Source organism: Capsicum annuum, chromosome 5 (assembly GCF_002878395.1).
Source record: "Capsicum annuum cultivar UCD-10X-F1 chromosome 5, UCD10Xv1.1, whole genome shotgun sequence".
Lineage (NCBI taxonomy): Eukaryota > Viridiplantae > Streptophyta > Magnoliopsida > Solanales > Solanaceae > Capsicum > Capsicum annuum.
The window spans coordinates 748,386-768,073 of NC_061115.1; the positions used below are offsets into that span (position 1 = coordinate 748,386).

Sequence of the window (19,688 nt, forward strand, 5' to 3'; positions counted from 1 at the left end):
TAGCCCATGATTTGGGGGGTGGGCCTGGGGTACGGGTGTGCTGTGGGTCGAAAATCGATCGAGGCATGTCAGGGAGGTTGGAGATCATCCTAGTGTGGTTTATTTAAATTTTCATGGCCATTTGGTGGACAAACGGATAAAATGACGCGAACGGGGGATTTTTGGGCCAGATTAGTGTGCTATAACTCATAGTTTTGGTGATGGGCCTGTGGTTCGGGTATGTTTCGTGTCAAAAATTGACCAAGGAATGCTAGGGAGGATGAGGATCGTCTCAGTATGGTCCATTTAAATTTTTGTGGCCATTTGGGTGGACAAAAGGGCAAAACGGCGCGAACGGAGAATTTTTGAGCCAAATCGGTGTGCTATAGCCCATGGTTTTAGGGGTGGGCTCGGGGTCCCAGTGTATTGTGGGCCAAAAATCAACCGGGGCGTGTCTGGGAGGTTGGGGATCATCCCAGTTAGTCCGTTTAAATTTTCGTGGCTATTTGGGTGGACGAACGAGCGAAATAACACGAACAGGGCATTTTTGGGCCAAATCGGTGTGTTATTTCCCATGGTTTCGGGGGTGGGCCTGGGGTCCTGGTGTGCTGTGGACTGAAAATCAATCGACGAGTGCCAGGGAGGTTGAAGATCATTCGAGTGTGGTCCATTTATATTTTTGTGGCCATTTAGGTGGACAAACGGGTGAAACGACACAAATGGAGCATTTTCGGGCCAAATCAGTATGCTATAGCCCACGGTTACGGGGTGGGCCCAGCGTCAGAGCATGCTGTGGGTTGAAAATTAACCGGAGCACGCCAGGAAAGTAAGAGATTATCCCAGTGTGGTACGTTAAATTTTTGTCTATTTGGATGGACAAACGGGGAAAACGACACAAATGGAGCATTTTCGGGCCAAATCAGTATGCGCCCACGGTTTTGGGGGTGGGCCCAGCGTCAGAGCATGCTGTGGGTCAAAAATTAACCGGGGCATACCAGGAAAGTAAGAGATTGTCCCAGTGTGGTATGTTACATTTTTGTGTCTATTTGGATGGATAAACGGGCGAAACCGCACGAATGGTGCATTTACGAGTCAAATTGATGTGCTATAGCCTATGATTTTGGGGGTGGACTCGAGGTTCGAGTTTTTTGTGGGTCAAAAATCGATTGGGGCATGCTAGAGAGGTTAAGGATTATCCCAGTGTGGTCCGTTTAAATTTTTGTGGCCATTTGGGTGGACAACCGGGCAAAACGGCACGAACATGGCATTTTTAGGCCAAATCAATATTCTAGAGCCCATGGTTTCTGGGGTGGGCCTGGGTCCATGCATGCTCTAGGCTGAAAATCAATCGAGGCGTGCTAGGGAGGTTGAGGATCATTCAAATGTGGTCTGTTTAAATTTTCGTGGCCATTTGGGTGGACAAACGAGCGAAACGGTGTGAACGGGGTATTTTCGAGCCAAATCGATGTGCTATAACCCATTATTTTGGGGATGGGCTCGAGGTTTGAGTGTGTTGCGGGCAGAAAATTAATCGGTGTGTGCTAGGAGGTTGCGGATCGTCCTAATATGATTTGTTTAAATTTTTGTGGCCATTTGGGTGGACAAAAGGGCGAAATGACGAATTTTCGAGCCAAATCGGTGTGCTATAGCCCACGATTTTCGTGTGGGCCTGGGGTATGGGAGTTCTGTAGGACGAAAATCGATCGGGGAATACTAGAGAGGTTGAACGGGCTGCCTCAGGCAGTCTGGGGAGCGGTCTAGTGTGGGTCATTTTAGTTTTCTGGGCGATTTGGTTGGTCAAATGTGCGAAAAGATGCAAATGAGATATTTTCGGGTCAAATCGATGAGCTATAGCCCACGATTTTGGGGTGGGCCTAAGGTCCAGGCATCATTTTGGCTGAAAATCGACCGGGATGCAACAGGTAGGCTGGGCAGTGACCTAGTGTAGGTTATTTTGATTTTCTAGGTGGTTTGGTTTGTCAAACGAGAAAAACGGTGCAAACGGGTCATTTTCGGGCCAAATCGCTTTGCTATAGCCCGCGGTTTTGTGATGGGCTTGGGACCGGCAGTGATTTTGGCCAAAAAACAATCGGGCTGGCCCAGGCAGGCTGGGGAGCTACTTAGTGTAGGCCATCTTGGTTTTCTGGGAGGTTTGGTTGGTCAGACGGGCGAAAAGACATAAATGAGTCGTTTTGGGGTCAAATCGGTGTGCTATTGCCCACGATTTTTGGGGTGGGCCCAGGGTCCTGGCATGATTTTGGCCAAAAATTAACTGGGTTTCCCTAGACAGGCCGGGGAGCGATCTAGTGTAGGCCATTTAGTTTTCTGGAGTTTGGTTGGTCAAATGGGTGAAACGACGCGAACGAGCCATTTTGTAGCCAAATCGGTGTGCTATAGCCCATGATTTTTAGGGTGAGCTTGGGGTCCGAGCGTGATTTGGGTCGAAAATCGATCGCGCTGTCCAGACAGGCTAATGACATGGATAATCCCACTTTCAATTACTAACAACTAAACCATGATGACAAACTAACTTGAAACAAAGACACAATTAACTAGAAACAGTGTCCAACATTAACAAGAAGCTATTAACGCAAAACTAAATCTTGAACCCGAGGCAAAACAATGCACAGACTTCACATCCACTATACGCCCAAAGCTCCATTCGCTTACATAAAAGCACAAGAGAGAGAGAGAGTTAGTATAACAATTAAAAATAAACCAAAGGAAGAACGAATTACTAGATGACAAAAGGCATGTATAGAAGATTTCATTACCCCTGGCCTTACGATTGAGAAACGCAAAGATCCACCTACACGTCGCACCACCTAGGCTTGAAAATATTCCTTCTCGCCATTTGTAACCGTAAAGGTAATATAGAAGATAAAGTAAATGCCACACTCATCTCCATTAACCTTGAGAATCTCATTGACCTCATATTTAGTGTCCTAAAATGAACGCAAGGGAGCTTTGTCAAGTTTTCTGGAGAAAACAAGGAAAAAAGAACAAGTAGAAAGACAATGGGAAGCGTGACAAGAGCATACAAATTTCTCGTTGTACAGCTTAAGTGCCTGTGCAGCATAATCCTTCATCCTTTCAACATTAGTAGGAAATTCCAAGTAGTTTGGCCTGGGGAATATGGTAGTCCCTGGATGCCCACCAAGATAATCTTTAATGTCAAATCCCTATCAAAGTAAAAGTCAACCAATTAGAGACAAACATCACGTATAGCAACCCATATGTTATTGTGAGAAGTAAGCTTTGAAAAAAAATGCAGAAGTTGTCTCAGGCAAGTATCCAAGAAAGTATTTGCTTGTCGGTATAGCATATTCACCAAGCAGATTCAATCTTTCGCGCAATTCTGACATAATCGTGCATATCAGAACACTATCTACTACAAGAAAAGTTAAACTATATGACAGAAATTATACAATAAAAAAGACAAAGAAAAGCCATGAATATCTGTATATAAATATAAAGCTCTGGAAAAACAATTTGAGTTCCTTTATCTATCATTGATAAAGAAACCTGCCAGCAGCCAAGTTTCATTTCAAATCCAGCTAATTTTTGAAAATGTAGCAATATTTCAAATATATTAGGTATATATATAGAAAACTAATGCGATAAAGATTTTAATGAGAAATTAGAACCTATTTGGGAAAAAGTTTTAAAATTTACGCATTCGGTGGTGTGTGGCATGAAGAGTTTGTTCCTTAAGAAGCTGGCTGAACAATCAGCACAACAGCAGCAACAAACAGATCTAACAAAAAATTTCTCACTGAGTTTCATTAAACTCAATACATCCTATAATCTCCCTAAGTCTGTCTAGGGATATTAACCGTATTGATGATCCAAGTTTTGACAAGGAAACTAAAGGAGTGCACAACGCCCCGAAAACAACATCCGAGCGTACTGCTTCCCAACCTTCTGTGAACTTTTCTTCTCTCATGCTTTTTGCTACTTTCTTTTTGATAATATTGGTCTCATTTAGAGTATCAGTCTAGCCACTCAACTAATCCACTCGTGGAGTGCATTTGGTATAGTAGTAGTCTCGTAGTTGAGACTTCAAACAAGTTATGGATACAACATATGGATAAACACAAAACGACGACAACAACAACAAAACCCAGACCTTACCACTACTTCGTGGAGGTAGGTAAAGAGGTTGTTTCTGAAAACCCTCAGCTCAAAGTGTTGTAGCAAGTTGATGTACAAAGAAGATGAACACATAAAAGATAATATGACAAGACGTCCATATTATCTTGGAATATGGACCCGCGGGGTGTAAAGAGTTTGTTCCATAAAGTCCCTCGGCTGAACAATCAGCGCAATAGCAGCAACAAACAGTAGCAACAAAAAAATTTCTCCTCAGTTTCATTAAACTCAATACATCTAATATAATCTCCCTAAGTCTGTCCAAAGCTACAAACCGTATTGATGAGCCATGCCATGTTTTGACGAGGAAATTAAAGGAGCGCACAACGCGAAGAAGTTATGGATACAACATATGGATAAACACAAAACAACAACAACAATACCCTTAGCTTACCGTGGCAAACCCAGGATTTAGGGGCCGTGGGTGCTCGTGAGGTTCGAACACACATACTGACACCCAAGGCTTTAAGGTTCCGCCTGAAAACCAAAGGATTCAGCTATTTTCTTGGTTTCCTGCGTGCTTTTTTGAAGCTTATACTAATTTTCATACTTTCTTTTATATAATTACACTCGGTCTGCATCGGATTTAACAGATTTCCTTAGTGGTAGAGTATTTGATTACAAAAGACTCTCGGCTCAAGTGTTGTAGCAATGAACACATAAAAGATAATACGACAGCACGAGCATAAACACAAATATTATTATTTGATTTGACGAAGAATAAACATAGAGAAAAGCATACGATACCTGACTTTCACGAAGCTGTTGTGAATACTTGTTCCAGCAATCTCTATCAATCACACACTCATCCTCTGAATCCTCTTCCAGCTTGCAACAGTTTGTACTATCATCCTCCATTGGTAAAGGCTCCAAAGTTTTGCAGTCGCTCGATTCATCATCTTCTTCCTCCTCATTAAACTTTTGCTTCTTCACCTCCAACTCCAAATCAAATCTGAATCGCAAGATTCCAATAATTCACTCGAGAAATCATCATTCGTCTCAATTCTGATCTCAGCCGGTGTCCGTTGCGGCAGCGACAACTGTGACGGCGGCACTGACGACATTATTAGACTATTTCACCATTATGACAACACTATAAACTCGCCTCGACTACAATGGCGGGATGGAAGAACTAGCTATGGCCAGTGGCATATATTGTTATAAGAGAAGTTACAGAGTAGCAACTAAGCAAGCATTAGAGCAGACTGAAAGGATACTACAATTAACGGTGATTATCTAAGCATTTATCTCAAAATCCAATAACGCTGAACACCAATCAAGAACTCAAAAGATCTTTAGTCTTCCTTCAAAAGATCCAATTTTTCTCGCACCCTTTTCGACTTAACACCAAACCCACCTCTAATTCTATGGAATTCAATGATCAGAGCTTATATAAGAGCAAATCAGCATCAAGATTCCTTGAAAATGTACAGTTTAATGGCGAAAAATAAGCGGATTGAGCCGGATAAGTATACGTTTACATTCGTGCTGAAAGTTTGTATAGGGTTATCTAGTTTTGAAAAGGGTGTAAAGATTCATGAAGAGGTAGTGAAAAGGAATCTTGAAAATGATGTCTTTATTGGGACTGGATTTACTGATATGTATAGTAAAATGGGTGATTTTGGTTAGTGCTTTGAAGGTGTTTGATAAAATGCCTGAAAGGGATGTTGTTGTTTGGAATGCAATGATTTCTGGGTTTGCACAGTGTGGAAGGGCAGTTAAGGCTGTTGAACTTTTCAAGAAGATACAAATTGTTTGTGAAATTAGTCCTAGTTCGGTTACGTTGTTGAATTTGGCTCCTGCAGTTTGTAGATTAAGGGATGTGTAGGTGTATAAATGGTTATGTGTATAGGAGAGCGTTTCCGGCTTCGGTTTATAACGCGTTGATTGATGCGTACGCGAAATGTGGTTATGATAATGTTGCTCGATGTGTTTTTGATGAGTTGAGTGGGAAAGATGATGTTTTGAAACAAGAAGCACAAAGGAAACACGAAACAAACACCAAATCAGTCCATAAGTTTGAAGAACTGAGGACCCCTTTGGTGACCACTCTCGGATTCACTACAACAACAATGAAAACACAATAACAACAAGATAGTGAAGGTGTAAATACATCAAAAAAGCAACATTATGGCGAGATGGACAACAATAACAAGATAGGAATAACACACGATTTTACTAACAAGAGATAGAAACGGTTACAAGAACACAAACTACTACAAGATTACAATAAAAGTAAAGGGATAGTTAGATAGACTTAATGAAGGTATAATCTTAAGAACCCAAGATCATATTCCACTCTTGGATCCTTAACACTACACACAACATTTACCTATCTCTTACAAAGACACAAGGTCGGAATCCACCTCCCAAGCATCACGTTTCCAAGCCATGAGATCAACAAGAGTGATTCCACACTCTCTATGCCTAATTTCGGTTTTGGTGACTCAAGGACAGAGGACTTGTGTTTCTTCGTGTTTCAAGACTTAAAAAATCATGAATAATCTAAGTCTAAAAGCCCTACATGTTCTATTTATACTAGGTTACAAATAAAATACAAAATGCCCTTTTAAGAGCTAGGCTCCCTTCAAGTGTATTTAGGGGCTGCCTTGTTGTGTTCCAAGGCTCCTCTTTACACTCTAAGTGTGAGATTAGGGTCGGTTTGGTGTGTTTTAAGCCCTTCACTCACACACTCCAAGCCCCGGATTCATTACATTCTCACATGCATCCATCTTCGTGGACGTACTTGTATCATCCTCCCCTCCTTAAAAAGTATTCGACTTCAAATCCATGCCTTGCAAAATCAAAGAGAGACAAACAAGCACACTTCCTCATGGCATGAGGGTTAGGATTAGCAAAAATAAACAATAATGGCATGCACTCAAAACATTCAAAATAGCCCACACCAAAAAAAAGAAACCGAGGACCCTTTGAGTTCAAGTCTCGGACAACAACAAATCTTGACATGCCAAGGTGGTTCATATTTGACATATAACCAAGAGTTCTTAGTGTTAAACATTATGAAGCCATCGAAAAATTCACAAAGAACTTGTGATGGCACCCAAAGAGTGGCCACCTATCTCGGGTTGTCCTTGGTTGGGGGTGTGGGTCGGGTTTGTGCCCCGTATGGTTCAGGGCCTATAAAGGGTGGGTTGCACCTCTCTCTATCAGCTATAGATTTTAGTGCAGTTGATTAGCGGTTCACTCTTAAGGTTTGGTATCAAAGCGGAGGTCACGGGTTCGAATCCTTCTTACACCATGCGCAGGTTCGAGGACGAACCTTTCCCAAAGAAAGGGGGAATGATGGCACCCAAAGGGTGGCCACCTATCTCGGGTTGGCCTTAGTTAGGGGTGTGGGTCGGGTTCGTGCCTCGTATGGTTCAGGGCCTATAAAGGGTGGGTTGCGCCTCTCTCTATCAGCTATAGCTTCTAGTGCAGTTGGTTAGCGGTTCACTCTTAAGGTTTTAATGATACACTGCTAACTTGGAGCGTATCAAATCCGCCACAAAATCAGTCCAAACACACTACAATTCCGAGAGCTTGAAGAAAACAACTCCAATATGTGAAGACAACAACAATCACGAAATTTTGAAGGAATACCAACACCAAAACAGTAGCTACACAAGGAGAACAAGAAGATAACAATAACATTAAACAATGGTTCAACAACACAAGATGATAGATTACAAAGAGTACAATGTTAACAACAAGAACAACAAATGGCAGTAACTATAGTGAATCTAAAATCAGCCCCACACGGCTTCACTAAGTTACTGCGAAGATTCAAGAGTACAAAATGAAAGATAGTAACTTGACACAAAGATATCTTAGAATCTATGAACCCTAACTTGAAGAAAGGACCCTAAGACCAAAATATTTCAGTACCAAGTTCTTACTTAGACCAAGAGGAACTCATGAACCTCAAGATCTCAAGTTTCTAGCCAAGAAACAACACAAATGTAACTACACTTGTTGGACAGATTTCAGGTTCTACTCTCAAGAACAAGAGAGAGAGAAATATTCAATGTTACAAGACTTGTTGTTGTGAAATATGAAGAATGAACTAAGTGTTGAAAATAACCCTAATAGCATCTATTTATATTACACACAAAATAAAGGACAAATGACCTTCCTACCCTTCAGTCATGGGGTGCCCTTAGAGTGTAATTTATTACACTTCAAGGCTCATTTTCACACTTAAAAACGTTGAAGCTCTTTGGCGGATCAAGTACCAACTCACACGCAGCCATTTGCATGAACATGGCTTGTAGTTTTTGTAACTCCCGAGCTTGACTTCGTGTGAATGGTCGAGAACGTATTGGACAGCTTTGTACACCCGTATCATCCTCTCCATCTTGAGAGGAATTTGACCTCAAATTTAGCATTTGGTCATTCTCAACCGCTTCTACTAGAGAAAGATCACACACGTTGAAAGTGTTGTGCACTTGGTATTTGGGGGGAAGGTCAATCTTGTAGGCATTATCATTGATCCGTTCAAGTACTTGGAATGGACCATCTCCTCTTGGAATTAATTTGGACTTTCTTTGAGATTGAAACCTATCCTTTCTAAGGTGAACCCACACCCAATTTCCCGATTCAAGAATGAGTTTCTTTCTCCCCTTGTTGACTCTCCTTGCAATGTCTTGATTTTTCTTCTCAAGTCAAAGCTGCAACTTCTCATGTAACTTCTTCATTGAATCTGCCTACTTGATTCCATCTAAGCTAATCATAACATCACTGGGCAAAGGAGTTAAATCCAAAAGGGTAAGGGGGTTGAGGCCATATATGCACTCAAAGGGAGTCATTCCCGTACTTGAGTGTATGACACGGTTATATGCAAACTCAATCAATGGTAGGTGTTCCTCCCAAGAAGTCAATTTTTCTTTTACCATGGAACATAGCATAGCACCCCAAGTCCTATTTACCACTTCCGTTTGACCATCAATTTGTGGGTGGAAAGATATAGAGAATAACAACTTGGTTCCAAGCCTACCACACATGGATTTCCAAAAGTGACTTAGGAACTTAGAGTCCCTATCACTCACAATGGTCCTCGGAACACCATAAAACTTGATAACATTATCAACAAACAAAGAGGCCACACTAGGTGCATCATCACATTTAAAGCATAGAATAAAGTGTGCCATCTTAGAAAACCGATCGACCACAACAAAGATACTGTCCCGATCTCGTCTAGTCCTAGCCAACCCTAACACGAAATCCATAGATATGTCAAGCCAAGGGCGTAAAGGAGTGGGCAGCGGGGTGTACAACCCATGAGGTAGGAGCCACGATTTGGCTCCTTTGGAATCTATGCATTAGCCATAAATCTTGGCCACATCCTTGTGCATTTTTGGCTAATAGAATTGCTCCTCCAATATTCCAAGGGTCTTTTCGATCCCAAAGTGACCCATTAGACCACCATTATGTGTTTCCCTCACAAATAACTCTCTCCAAGAACTGGAGGGTACACACAATCTTCTACCTTTAAACAAGTATCTATCAAACTTGGCATAAAGATTTGAACCCCTAGCCGAATCCCACTTGTCCCTACCCATTTCTTTGCATTCCCTAAAGATAGAAGAAAAGTGAGGGTCCTCGGGATACAATTCTTTCAAACTCTCAAAACCAATTAATTTTGAAGATAATGTTGACACAAGAACATGTTTTCTAGACAAAGCATCAGCTACTACGTTGTCCTTACCCTTTTTGTATTGAATAACATAAGGGAAGGTTTCAAGAAACTCAATCCATTTTGCATGCCTCTTGTTAAGCTTGTCTTGTTCCTGAAGATGCTTCAAGGATTCATGGTCCGTTTGGATCACGAACTCCTTGGTCCACAAATAGTGCTACCAAGTGGACAAAGCTCGAATCAAGGCATACAACTCTAGATCGTACGTGGAGTAGTTTAGAGTTTCTCCTTTGAGCTTTTCACTAAAATAAGCAATGGGTTTTAAATCTTGCATCAAAAAAGCCCCTATGCCCACTTTACTAGCATTGCACTTAACTTCAAATGTCTTATCAAAGTTGGGCAATTATAATAAAGGTGCGGAAATGAGCATAGCTTTCAAGGTTTCAAAAGCTTTAGCTTGCTCTTCACCCCACTTGAAGGGTTGGTCTTTTCGAATGACCGCGGTCAAAGGAGCGGCTGTGGTACTGAATCCTTTGACAAACCTTCTATAAAAACTAGCTAACCCGTGGAAGCTTCTTACTTCGCTAATGGTTTGCGGGGTTGGCCAATTTTTTATAGCATCTATCTTGGATTCATCCACTTCGACCCCTCTTGAACTAACAACAAAACCTAAGAAAACAACTTTATTAACACCAAAAGAGCACTTCTCCAGATTTGCATACAACCTTTTCTTTCTAAGGACATCAAACACACATTGTAAATGCATCACATGCTCATCAATTGACTTACTATAGACCAAGATATCATCAAAGTAAACAACAACAAACTTTCCAATAAATGGCTTCATCACATGATTCATTAGCCTTATGAAAGTACTTGGAGCATTTGTTAGGCCGAATGGCATAACCATCCATTCATTGAGACTAAATTTAGTCTTGAAGGCGGTTTTACATTCATCACCGGGTTGCATTCTTATTTGGTGATAGCCACTCCTTAAATCAATCTTGGAAAATAAACACGAACCATTCAATTCATCAAGAATATCATCTAACCTAGGGATAAGGTGATGATATTTTACCGTAATCTTATCGATGGCTCGATAGTTCACACACATACGCCACGTTCCGTCTTTCTTAGGCACCAGTAGCACCAAAATCGTGCACGGACTCATGCTCTCCTTGATATACCCTTTGTTGAGGAGTTCCTCAACTTGACACTATAATTCTTTGGGGTCCGTAGGGTTGCTTCTGTAAGATGACTTATTTGGCAATTGTGAGCCCATCACAAAGTCAATTTGATGCTCAATTCCCCAAAGCGGGGGCAATCCTTGCGAAAGTTCTTTGGGAAATACATCTTCATAAACCTGCAACACACAAGAAATCAAAGGAGAAATAGAAGAATTAGTGGGGTTAGTATTAAAACAATGAGCCAAAAGAAGCATAGGCATGTCCACATCATAATCCAAGAAGAGTTCCTTCTTTCTAGCCAACATCACCATGTTTTCTTGCCCATTTGACGTTGAGGCAGTCCCGAAAATCCCTACTGCCCCACCCACGGTTTTTCCCTCTTTTTCACCATTTTCGGGTTTCCTTCCCTTCTCCTTCAACTCCCTCATCTTTTGATGTAATTCATTCACTTGTGATAGCAAAAGAGGATAGAAAGTGACCTTTCGACCATCCTTCTTAAGTGAATATCGGTTGGTCCTCCCATCATGTTGGGTAGACCTATCATATTGCCAAGGTATACCTAACAACAAATGATATGCTTGCATTGGTATCACATCACAAAGCACTTCGTCTTGGTAGTTCCCTACCTTAAATCGTATCACACATTGCCTCATGACCTTCAATTCACCGCATTCGTTCAACCACTGCAACTTGTAAGGGCTAGTATGAAGTGTAGTTGGTAATTTCAGAAAGTTCACCATAGCGACACTAACGACATTCGCACAACTACCACTATCAATCACCAAAGTGCACACATTCCCCTTTACAAGGCATTTAGTATGGAATAGATTTTCTCTTTGGCTAGGGTCATCTATTGCCTTACTAATCATAGCGCGTCTAAATACAAAGTTTGGAACAATACACTCCCCTTCTTGTGGGTAAATAACTTCACCATCATCATCATCAAGTGGCCTATTTCCAGTTTCCTCTCCATCTTGAGGCTCGGCCTCATCCTCCTCTTTTTTAAGACCCACCTCCTCACTAAGGTAATACAATCTCTCTTCCCATAGTATCACCTTGTGTCGATTTGGACATTCATTAGATTTATGTCCCCAACCTTGGCACTTGAAACATTAGAATCCTTTTGGGTTTGGATACTTGTGAACTTCTTGTTTTAGAGGAATTTTGTGGACTATTTTGGGCTCGATCAGCCTTGTAGTGGCGGGTTGGTCCTTGTTTTTGGGCCAACCCAAAGAGGATTGAACCACGTCCTTGCTTCTAGGCCAACCCGAGATGGATTGTCCCCTTGCCTTGAGCGACGAACTCTCTTTAAGCTCCCTTTCAATCTCAAGAGCCGCTTGGAAAATACCTTCAACGGTATCAAATTTGTGAAGTGTCAAATGAGTGGAGATCTCTTTGTTTAACTCGCACTTGAACTGGATGATGTCATAACTGATTTGTTCCCCACGATGATCAAGCTTTAACATGAGTTGTTGAAACTCATCATAATATGCCATCACACTTTTATTGCCTTGACGCAAGTTGTACAATCTAGCAAGCAATTCATGGTGATAACTCTCAGGAAGGTACCGTTGCCTCATCAAGTACCTTAACCAAAACCAAGGTGGTGGCTGCCCATCAACCAATTCATTACCAAAACGCTTGACGTACTCCCACCAAGTGTTGGCATAACCCTCAAAATGAGCTATGGCATAACAACTTTTCTTTTCTTTCGAGATATCATTAACTTGAAAAACTTTGTCACAAGCTGATTCCCAAGCTAAGTAGGCCTTGGGGTCACTTTCACCCTTAAAGATAGGTAAGCTCAATTTCATGGTATTGATGCTTACGTCTCTTTCTTGGTGTCGATTTCCCCTTTCTCCATACCCTCGGTACCTTCTTGGATCAACAAGGCCCCTTCTTAGATCTTTCTTTCTTATGTAAGAATCATCAAAGGCTCTATATCCATCATACTCCTTTCTACTATGTTCCTCAAAGTGAGCTGGTCGGTTTTGGTGATTTAGAATCTGATTTGAAGGCATTGGGATTTATGGAGGTGGTGGTCTTTGATTTGGTGGAGTTTGGTAAGGTACATTCAAATTTTTTGGAGGTAATGGATGTCTACATACTTATTGTGGAATTGGAGGAGTTTGGGAATGGCGTGGTCTATTCACTTCTTGGTTTGGAGGGAAAGTAGTGGTATGATTTGTGGCATTTAGTGGGGCTAGAGGTGGATTCATAATTTGGTGCAATGTTTCTGGTGAGATAGTTGTGGATGAAGTTCTTTCATGCCCACTTGAAGGAATATGATGAGGAGTGGATGGACAAGAGTTCCTTTGACTCTCCACTTGCTCCAATCTCCCACTTATTATAGTCAAATCTCCCCCCATTGCCCCAACTTCCGTGTTCAACCTCTCTAAACTTCTGGTAATGGACTCAAGTGTGGCCTTCATATTGTTTTGTTCAGTAGTACCCCCACTTTGGGATGTGCTTCCTTCCGTTTCAAGGTGTTACATACACAATCAACAAACAAGTTAGCGTTAAACCTCTCCTCACTCACACTCTCTCGGTTCACTCACACTTGAGCTCCATAAATGTTGTAGATTGGCTAGTAACAGTGAATCCTTAAGATATAAGTAAAGCTCTTGTCCGGAGTGGATTCTTGTTTGAAACTCAAAGAATTCTTGACGGACTGGAGTTAAGAAGTTACAACATATTCAAACGAATAAAAGCACCCAACTAAACATGGACACGAACAAGGGAATTCAAAAAGACTAATTGACAAACTAGTAGGAGTGTACTAGCATGTTAATTAGTTCTAGAACCAAGTAATGAAACTAAGAATCAACAATTAGAAACTAGAAAACCTAAATTTGAGCTTATTAATGATGTGAACAGTAGACAATGGGTGACATGAACAGTAGCAAATGGGTAACGTGGCAGCACGCAATTGGTCTTGGTCCCACATAATTTAAGCACCAATTCTGAAATTTAAATCTTTACACAATTTGGAAAAGATGACAAATTGGTCTTGGAGGGAAAACATAAATCTTGAAATAATAAAAGTACCTTGTCCCACAACACTAGGTTCTTGAAATAAGAAAAAGTACTTGTCCCACAACACAAGGTTCTTGAAATAAGAAAAGGTATCTTGTCACACAATACTAGGTTATTGAAATAAGAAAAAGGTATCTTGTCACACAACACTAGGTTCTTGAAATAAGAAAAAGTTGCTGAAAAGTAGAAGCTTAGTCTAAGAAATGATGGGTTCAAGGCTTCTCACAACATGTTTTGCAATTTTCAGCTTCAACTCTTGAATTTATATCACCTTTTTTGGTTGTCGAAAGTTGTAAGAAAAGATGAAGAACTTGATGAACACCACAACAACCTTCAAGAACTCAGCAACAACTTCTTCAAAAACACAACACAACACCATCAATTGTCAACAACAAGTAACAACAAACAGCCAGCCACAAGGCACCACAACTATTGTCAATATTATAAGCTCAATCTTTAGATCTTGACACCTTTAGTGTTGGTGAGAAAGAAACCAACACTAGAAACACTCTATACAAGAAAAATACTACAATATTTAGCCAAAAAAAAAAAGAAAATCTCGGCCCATACAACAACACATCAGAATTTTTGGCCAAGAACACAAAGGTAGCAGATTTGACTATTTCTGGAATTTTCAGATTTCAGTTTTTTTTTTTTTTTTTTTTTTTTGTAGTTTTCAAGTCTCAAGCCTAAGATTGATCTTGTTAGAACAAAATCAAAGATGGCTTTGGTACCAAATGATACACTACTAACTTGGAGCGTATCAAATCTGCCACAAAATCAGTCCAAACACACTACAATTCTGAGAGCTTGAAGATAATAACTCCAATATGTGAAGACAACAACAATCACAAAATTTTGAAGGAATACCAACACCAAAATAGTAGCTACACAAGGAGAACAAGAAGATAACAATAACATTAAACAATGGTTCAACAACACAAGATGATAGATTACAAAGAGTACAATGTTAACAACAAGAACAACAAATGGCAGTAACTATAGTGAATCTAAAATCAGCCCCACACGGCTTCACTAAGTTACTGCGAAGTTTCAAGAGTACAAAATGAAAGGTAGTAACTTGACACAAAGATATCTTAGAATCTATGAACCCTAACTTGAAGAAAGGGCCCTAAGACCAAAAGATTTCAGTACCAAGTTCTTACTTAGACCAAGAGGAACTCATGAACCTCAAGATCTCAAGTTTCTAGCCAAGAAACAACACAAATGTAACTACACTTGTTGGACAGATTTCAGGTTCTACTCTCAAGAACAAGAGAGAGAGAGAAATATTCAATGTTACAAGACTTGTTGTTGTGAAATATGAAGAATGAACTAAGTGCTGAAAATAACCCTAACACACAAAATGAAGGACAAATGACCTTCCTACCCTTTAGTCATGGGGTGCCCTTAGAGTGTAATTTATTACACTTCAAGGCTCATTTTCACACTTAAAAACGTTGAAGCTCTTTGGTGGATCAAGTACCAACTCATACGCAGCCATTTGCATAAACATGGCTTGTAGTTTTTATAACTCCCAAGCTTGACTTCGTGTGAATGGTCGAGAATGTATTGGACAGCTTTGTACACCCGTTTCAACTTGGCTATGATAAGCACACAAAAGAAACACACCTAAGCCGAGAGTAAATCTTCCCCATCCTAAGATGGCACCGGGATCAAATGGGAAGAGTGGCCATAGACACGGGTCTAAACAACACACCCATTTCCCGTAGTCTTTACCACAACCACATGGCCTACTCTCTACATTGTCATACATATCATCATAAGTAAAGAGAGAGTAGAGAAATATGGCACTCAATCCTACTTCTACTATGGTGTCCTCAGAAAAGCCACACAAAGTAGAAGAAGAAGTAGTTTCCAAGACCACACATTCCTTACCCTTAAGAGTACTCTCATCTTCTAAGAAGAGATTTCCATCTTTAGGAGGAATGTTGTTACACCATAGTGGGTTAGCATATATGCTATAGCTTCCAAGGCAATCTATACCATCATTTTCACCACTAGGTCTATTAGGAGTGTTTAAACTATCTTCAAACAAGACATTGTACCTAAAGAGTGAATGATCTAACCCGCGGACAGATTTGGAAATTTCACTCTCTAAGGAATCATTATCAAGTTCCAAAGATATGTCAAGCACACGATTAACCCTATGAGCCAAGCAAACATTAGAATCCTTACAACAACATAGGCTCACAGGTTCACTCCTTTTTTCTTGACCAACATTTTCAAATTCTTCACTCACTTGAGACTCATTAATCACATCACACATATTCTCAAGTGGTGGGAAAGTTTTACACACAAGTTGGTCAACACAATTTTCATACGATGATGTACTTTCATTCAACACAATAGCTTCAACACTAGGTGGACACAAATCGATCTTACTAGAAGAGTCGATTCGATCATCTATAGGATCAATTAGTGTATCCACTCGCACAACATTTACATTATCTACAAGTAGTAAGGAATCAATATACTCATAGGTAGGTAAGCTACTACTCACACTCAACGGATTATTAGTCACACATCCATTATCCACATGTACCAAAGTATAAGAGATAGCTATTTTACATTGACGTTCATGAGTATGTTCATCTTTACCTTGGTGAGAAAGTCCTTCACAAGTTTGGGAAGCAACTTCCTTCAGGAAGATCTCACCGCAAGGTGTTTGGACCTTAGGTTTTGGATTTGTTGGGATAAGTGTGGATACCAATTGACGTAGCCTTTCAACGTGCCATTTCATGTCTTCAATATTATCAGTGATGCGGTCAAACATGGCATCGAGATTGGTGGCAGCCATGGTACCTAAAAGAAAAGATAACAACGAGCAACAAAACAAACAAACTTGTTAGCTCAAAAATGCCTCAACACACTCTCACTCTCAATTTTTACCTCACACTTGGTTTCACAAGTGTTGAAAGCCGGCTTGTACTTCGTGAGTGATTGAGGGAGGAGTCCACCTTGGTCCGAAATAGATTTTCGTTTGAGCTGACTCAAAGAAAATTTGCTTACGGACTTGAACCAACAAGATACAATGAATTCACAAAAGAGAAAAGTACACAAAGAACGTTAACACGAACAAATGGACACAAAACTAATTTACAATCTAGTAAGAGTTTACTAGCTTGTCAATTAGCGTTCGGACCAATCAAACGAAACTACGGAACAATATAAGGAAACTAAGAAAATCTAAAATTTGAGCTAAAATTGTTGCGTGAACAGTAACAATAATGATGTGGCAACACGTAATTGGTTGAGGTTTCTAATAATTTTTGTTGTCCAATCTTAAGTCTTGGTCAATTTACAATTTAGGAATTGGTGGAATTTGTTTTAAGGAGGGAAATTAAAACAAGTCTTGGAGCCTTTTCAAATTCAAGTTTTCAAAACTTTGAGTTTCTTGTACTTCTCCTTATAACATGAACCCTTGTTTTATGAAAAGTTGTTGGAAAGTGGTTGAGATGTGATTGACTATTTGATGAGTGATGGTATGTCTTTCAAGACTAACAAAGCTTCACCCCTTTTTCCTTCACCTTTATAGATCTAATGTTCACTTTATATTAAAAAGATATGAAGGTTGTGAAGAACTTCAAGAACAACATAAACAATTACCAAGAACAACCAACAACAATCTCCAAAAATACCACAATTTTCACACGGCCAGCTTCCAATTTTCACAATACAATATCTTCAACACTTGGTCAAGACAACTACAATTTCAACAAAATGGTTCTTAGGCCACCAATGAACAGCAATATCACGTGGAAAAGCTTATAACAACAACAATATGAATACTATAAGGCCAAAACAATCCACCACAATAATGTTTCAACAATAATTCTGCCAAGCCCTATGTTTACGAAAACAGCACTAACAATGTAAGCTCAAACTTAGATTTAGACTCAAGAGTGTTAGAGATGAATAAAAATAACACTAGAAACAACAAAACAAGTAAAAATCTTGGCCAATACACAACAATAACACAATTTTGGCCAAGAATACAAAATAGACAGATTTGCTTCTTTTTGATTTTTCAGTTTTCCAACACTTTTTTTTTTGAATTTTCTATCAAGCAAGCCCAAGATTGATCTTGTAGGAACAATATCAAGCCATGCTTTGATACCAAATGATACAAAAAGCACAAAGTAAACACAAAACAAACACCAAATCAGTTCACAAGTTTGAAAAACCGAGGACCCCTTTGGTGACCACTCTCGGATTCACTACAACAACAATGAAAACACAATAACAACAAGATAATGAAGGTGTAAATACACCAAACAGCAACAATATGGCGAGATGGACAACAATAACAAGATAGTAACAACACACGGTTTTACTAACAAGAGATAGAAACGGTTACAAGAACACAAACTACTACAAGATTACAATAAAAGTAAAGGGATAGTTAGATAGACTTAATGAAGGTATAATCTTAAGAAACCAAGAGCATATTCCACTCTTGGACCCTTAACACTACACACAACATTTACCTATCTCTTACAAAGACACAGGGTCGGAATCCACCTCCCAAGCATCACGTTTCCAAGCCATGAGATCAACAAGAGTGATTCCACACTCTCTATGCCTAATTTCGGTTTTGATGCCTCAAGGAGAGAGGACTTGTGTTTCTTTGTGTTTCAAGACTTACAACATCATGAATAATCTAAGTCTAAAAGCCCTACAATGTTCTATTTATACTAGGTTACAAATAAAATACAAAATGTCCTTTTAAGAGCTAGGCTCCCTTCAAATGTATTTAAGGACTGCCTTGTTGTGTTCAAAGGCTCCACTTTACACTCCAAGTGTGAGATTAGGGTCGGTTTGGTGTGTTTTAATCCCTTCACTCGCACACTCCAAGCCCCGGGTTCATTACATTCTCACATGCGTCCATCTTCGTGGTCGTACTTGTATCATGTTTCATGGGGTAAAATGATGGCGGGTTATGCATATAATGGGAAGTTTTACGAGGTTTTGGAATTGTTTGATTGGATGAAGAGGATGGGTTTAAAGATGAGTAAAGTATTGGCTGTAAGTGCATTGCTTGGTGCTGGTGAGACGGGTGATTTAGAGAGAGGGATACAAATTCATGAATGCGCGATTCAAGAAATGATTGATTTTGACGTTATAATTGCTCCTTCTTTGATGACAATGTACACGAAGTGTGGACTGGTAGACAAAGCTAGAGATCTTTTTTGAGGAATTAAGGGAAGAGATTTGGTTGCTTGGTCTGCCGCAATAGCTGCTTTCTCGTAATAAGGTTTTCCTCAAGAGGCGCTCTCTCTGTTTCGAGATATGCAGAATGAGTATTCACAGCCAAATAATGTTACTTTAGTCAGTGTAATCCCAGCCTGTGCAGGGCTAAGGGCGGTGAGATTAGGAAAGAGTGCCCACTGTCATGCCATCAAAGCTAGTATGGATTCTGATGTTTCAACGGGAACTGCCTTGGTTTCCATGTATGCTAAGTGCAGCCTGTTTAATTCTGCACTTAATCTGTTCAATAAGATGCCACTGATCGAGGTAGTGACATGGAATGCTCTGATAAACCAGTATGCACAGATAGGTGACTGTTATAATGCTGGATCCAGGAACAATGGTTGGTGTGCTTCCCGCTTGTGCCTTCCTGGGCGATGTACGCTTGGGAACTTGCCTTCATTGTCAAATTATCAGATATGGGTTTGAGT

The 19,688-nt window shown here is 40.1% G+C and overlaps 1 protein-coding gene and 1 pseudogene across 2 annotated transcripts; one reads left to right on the forward strand and one right to left on the reverse strand.

The window, feature by feature from the left end:
* Positions 1-2,495: 2,495 nt before the first annotated feature.
* LOC107872243 lies at positions 2,496-5,934 on the reverse strand. 2 transcript variants are annotated; one of them, XR_001674760.2, is made up of 4 exons: positions 4,879-5,817; positions 3,021-3,161; positions 2,754-2,924; positions 2,496-2,644 (listed from the first exon to the last, which is right to left on the reverse strand). XR_001674760.2 is itself a non-coding variant. In XM_016719009.2 (3 exons), exons 1-3 carry the CDS (start codon positions 4,987-4,989, stop codon positions 2,805-2,807), a joined length of 372 nt encoding a protein of 123 aa, XP_016574495.1. In that variant the 5' UTR covers positions 4,990-5,934; the 3' UTR covers positions 2,496-2,804. The 2 variants fall into 2 exon arrangements, 1 of the variants encoding a protein (XP_016574495.1); XM_016719009.2 differs by having other exon boundaries at positions 2,496-2,924; positions 4,879-5,934.
* The window catches only part of LOC124898854, a 60,950-nt pseudogene continuing 46,516 nt past the window's right edge, over positions 5,255-19,688 (forward strand).

Bases quoted from the DNA above. Each gene is read 5' to 3' on its own strand.
- LOC107872243 (XM_016719009.2), bottom strand. From the start codon at position 4,989: ATGGAGGATGATAGTACAAACTGTTGCAAGCTGGAAGAGGATTCAGAG. The intron at 3,162-4,878 runs GTATCGTATGCT...TTACTTTGATAG, and splicing joins AACAGCTTCGTGAAAGTCAG to GGATTTGACATTAAAGATTA. The intron at 2,925-3,020 runs GTATGCTCTTGT...CGTTCATTTTAG, and splicing joins AGCTGTACAACGAGAAATTT to GACACTAAATATGAGGTCAA.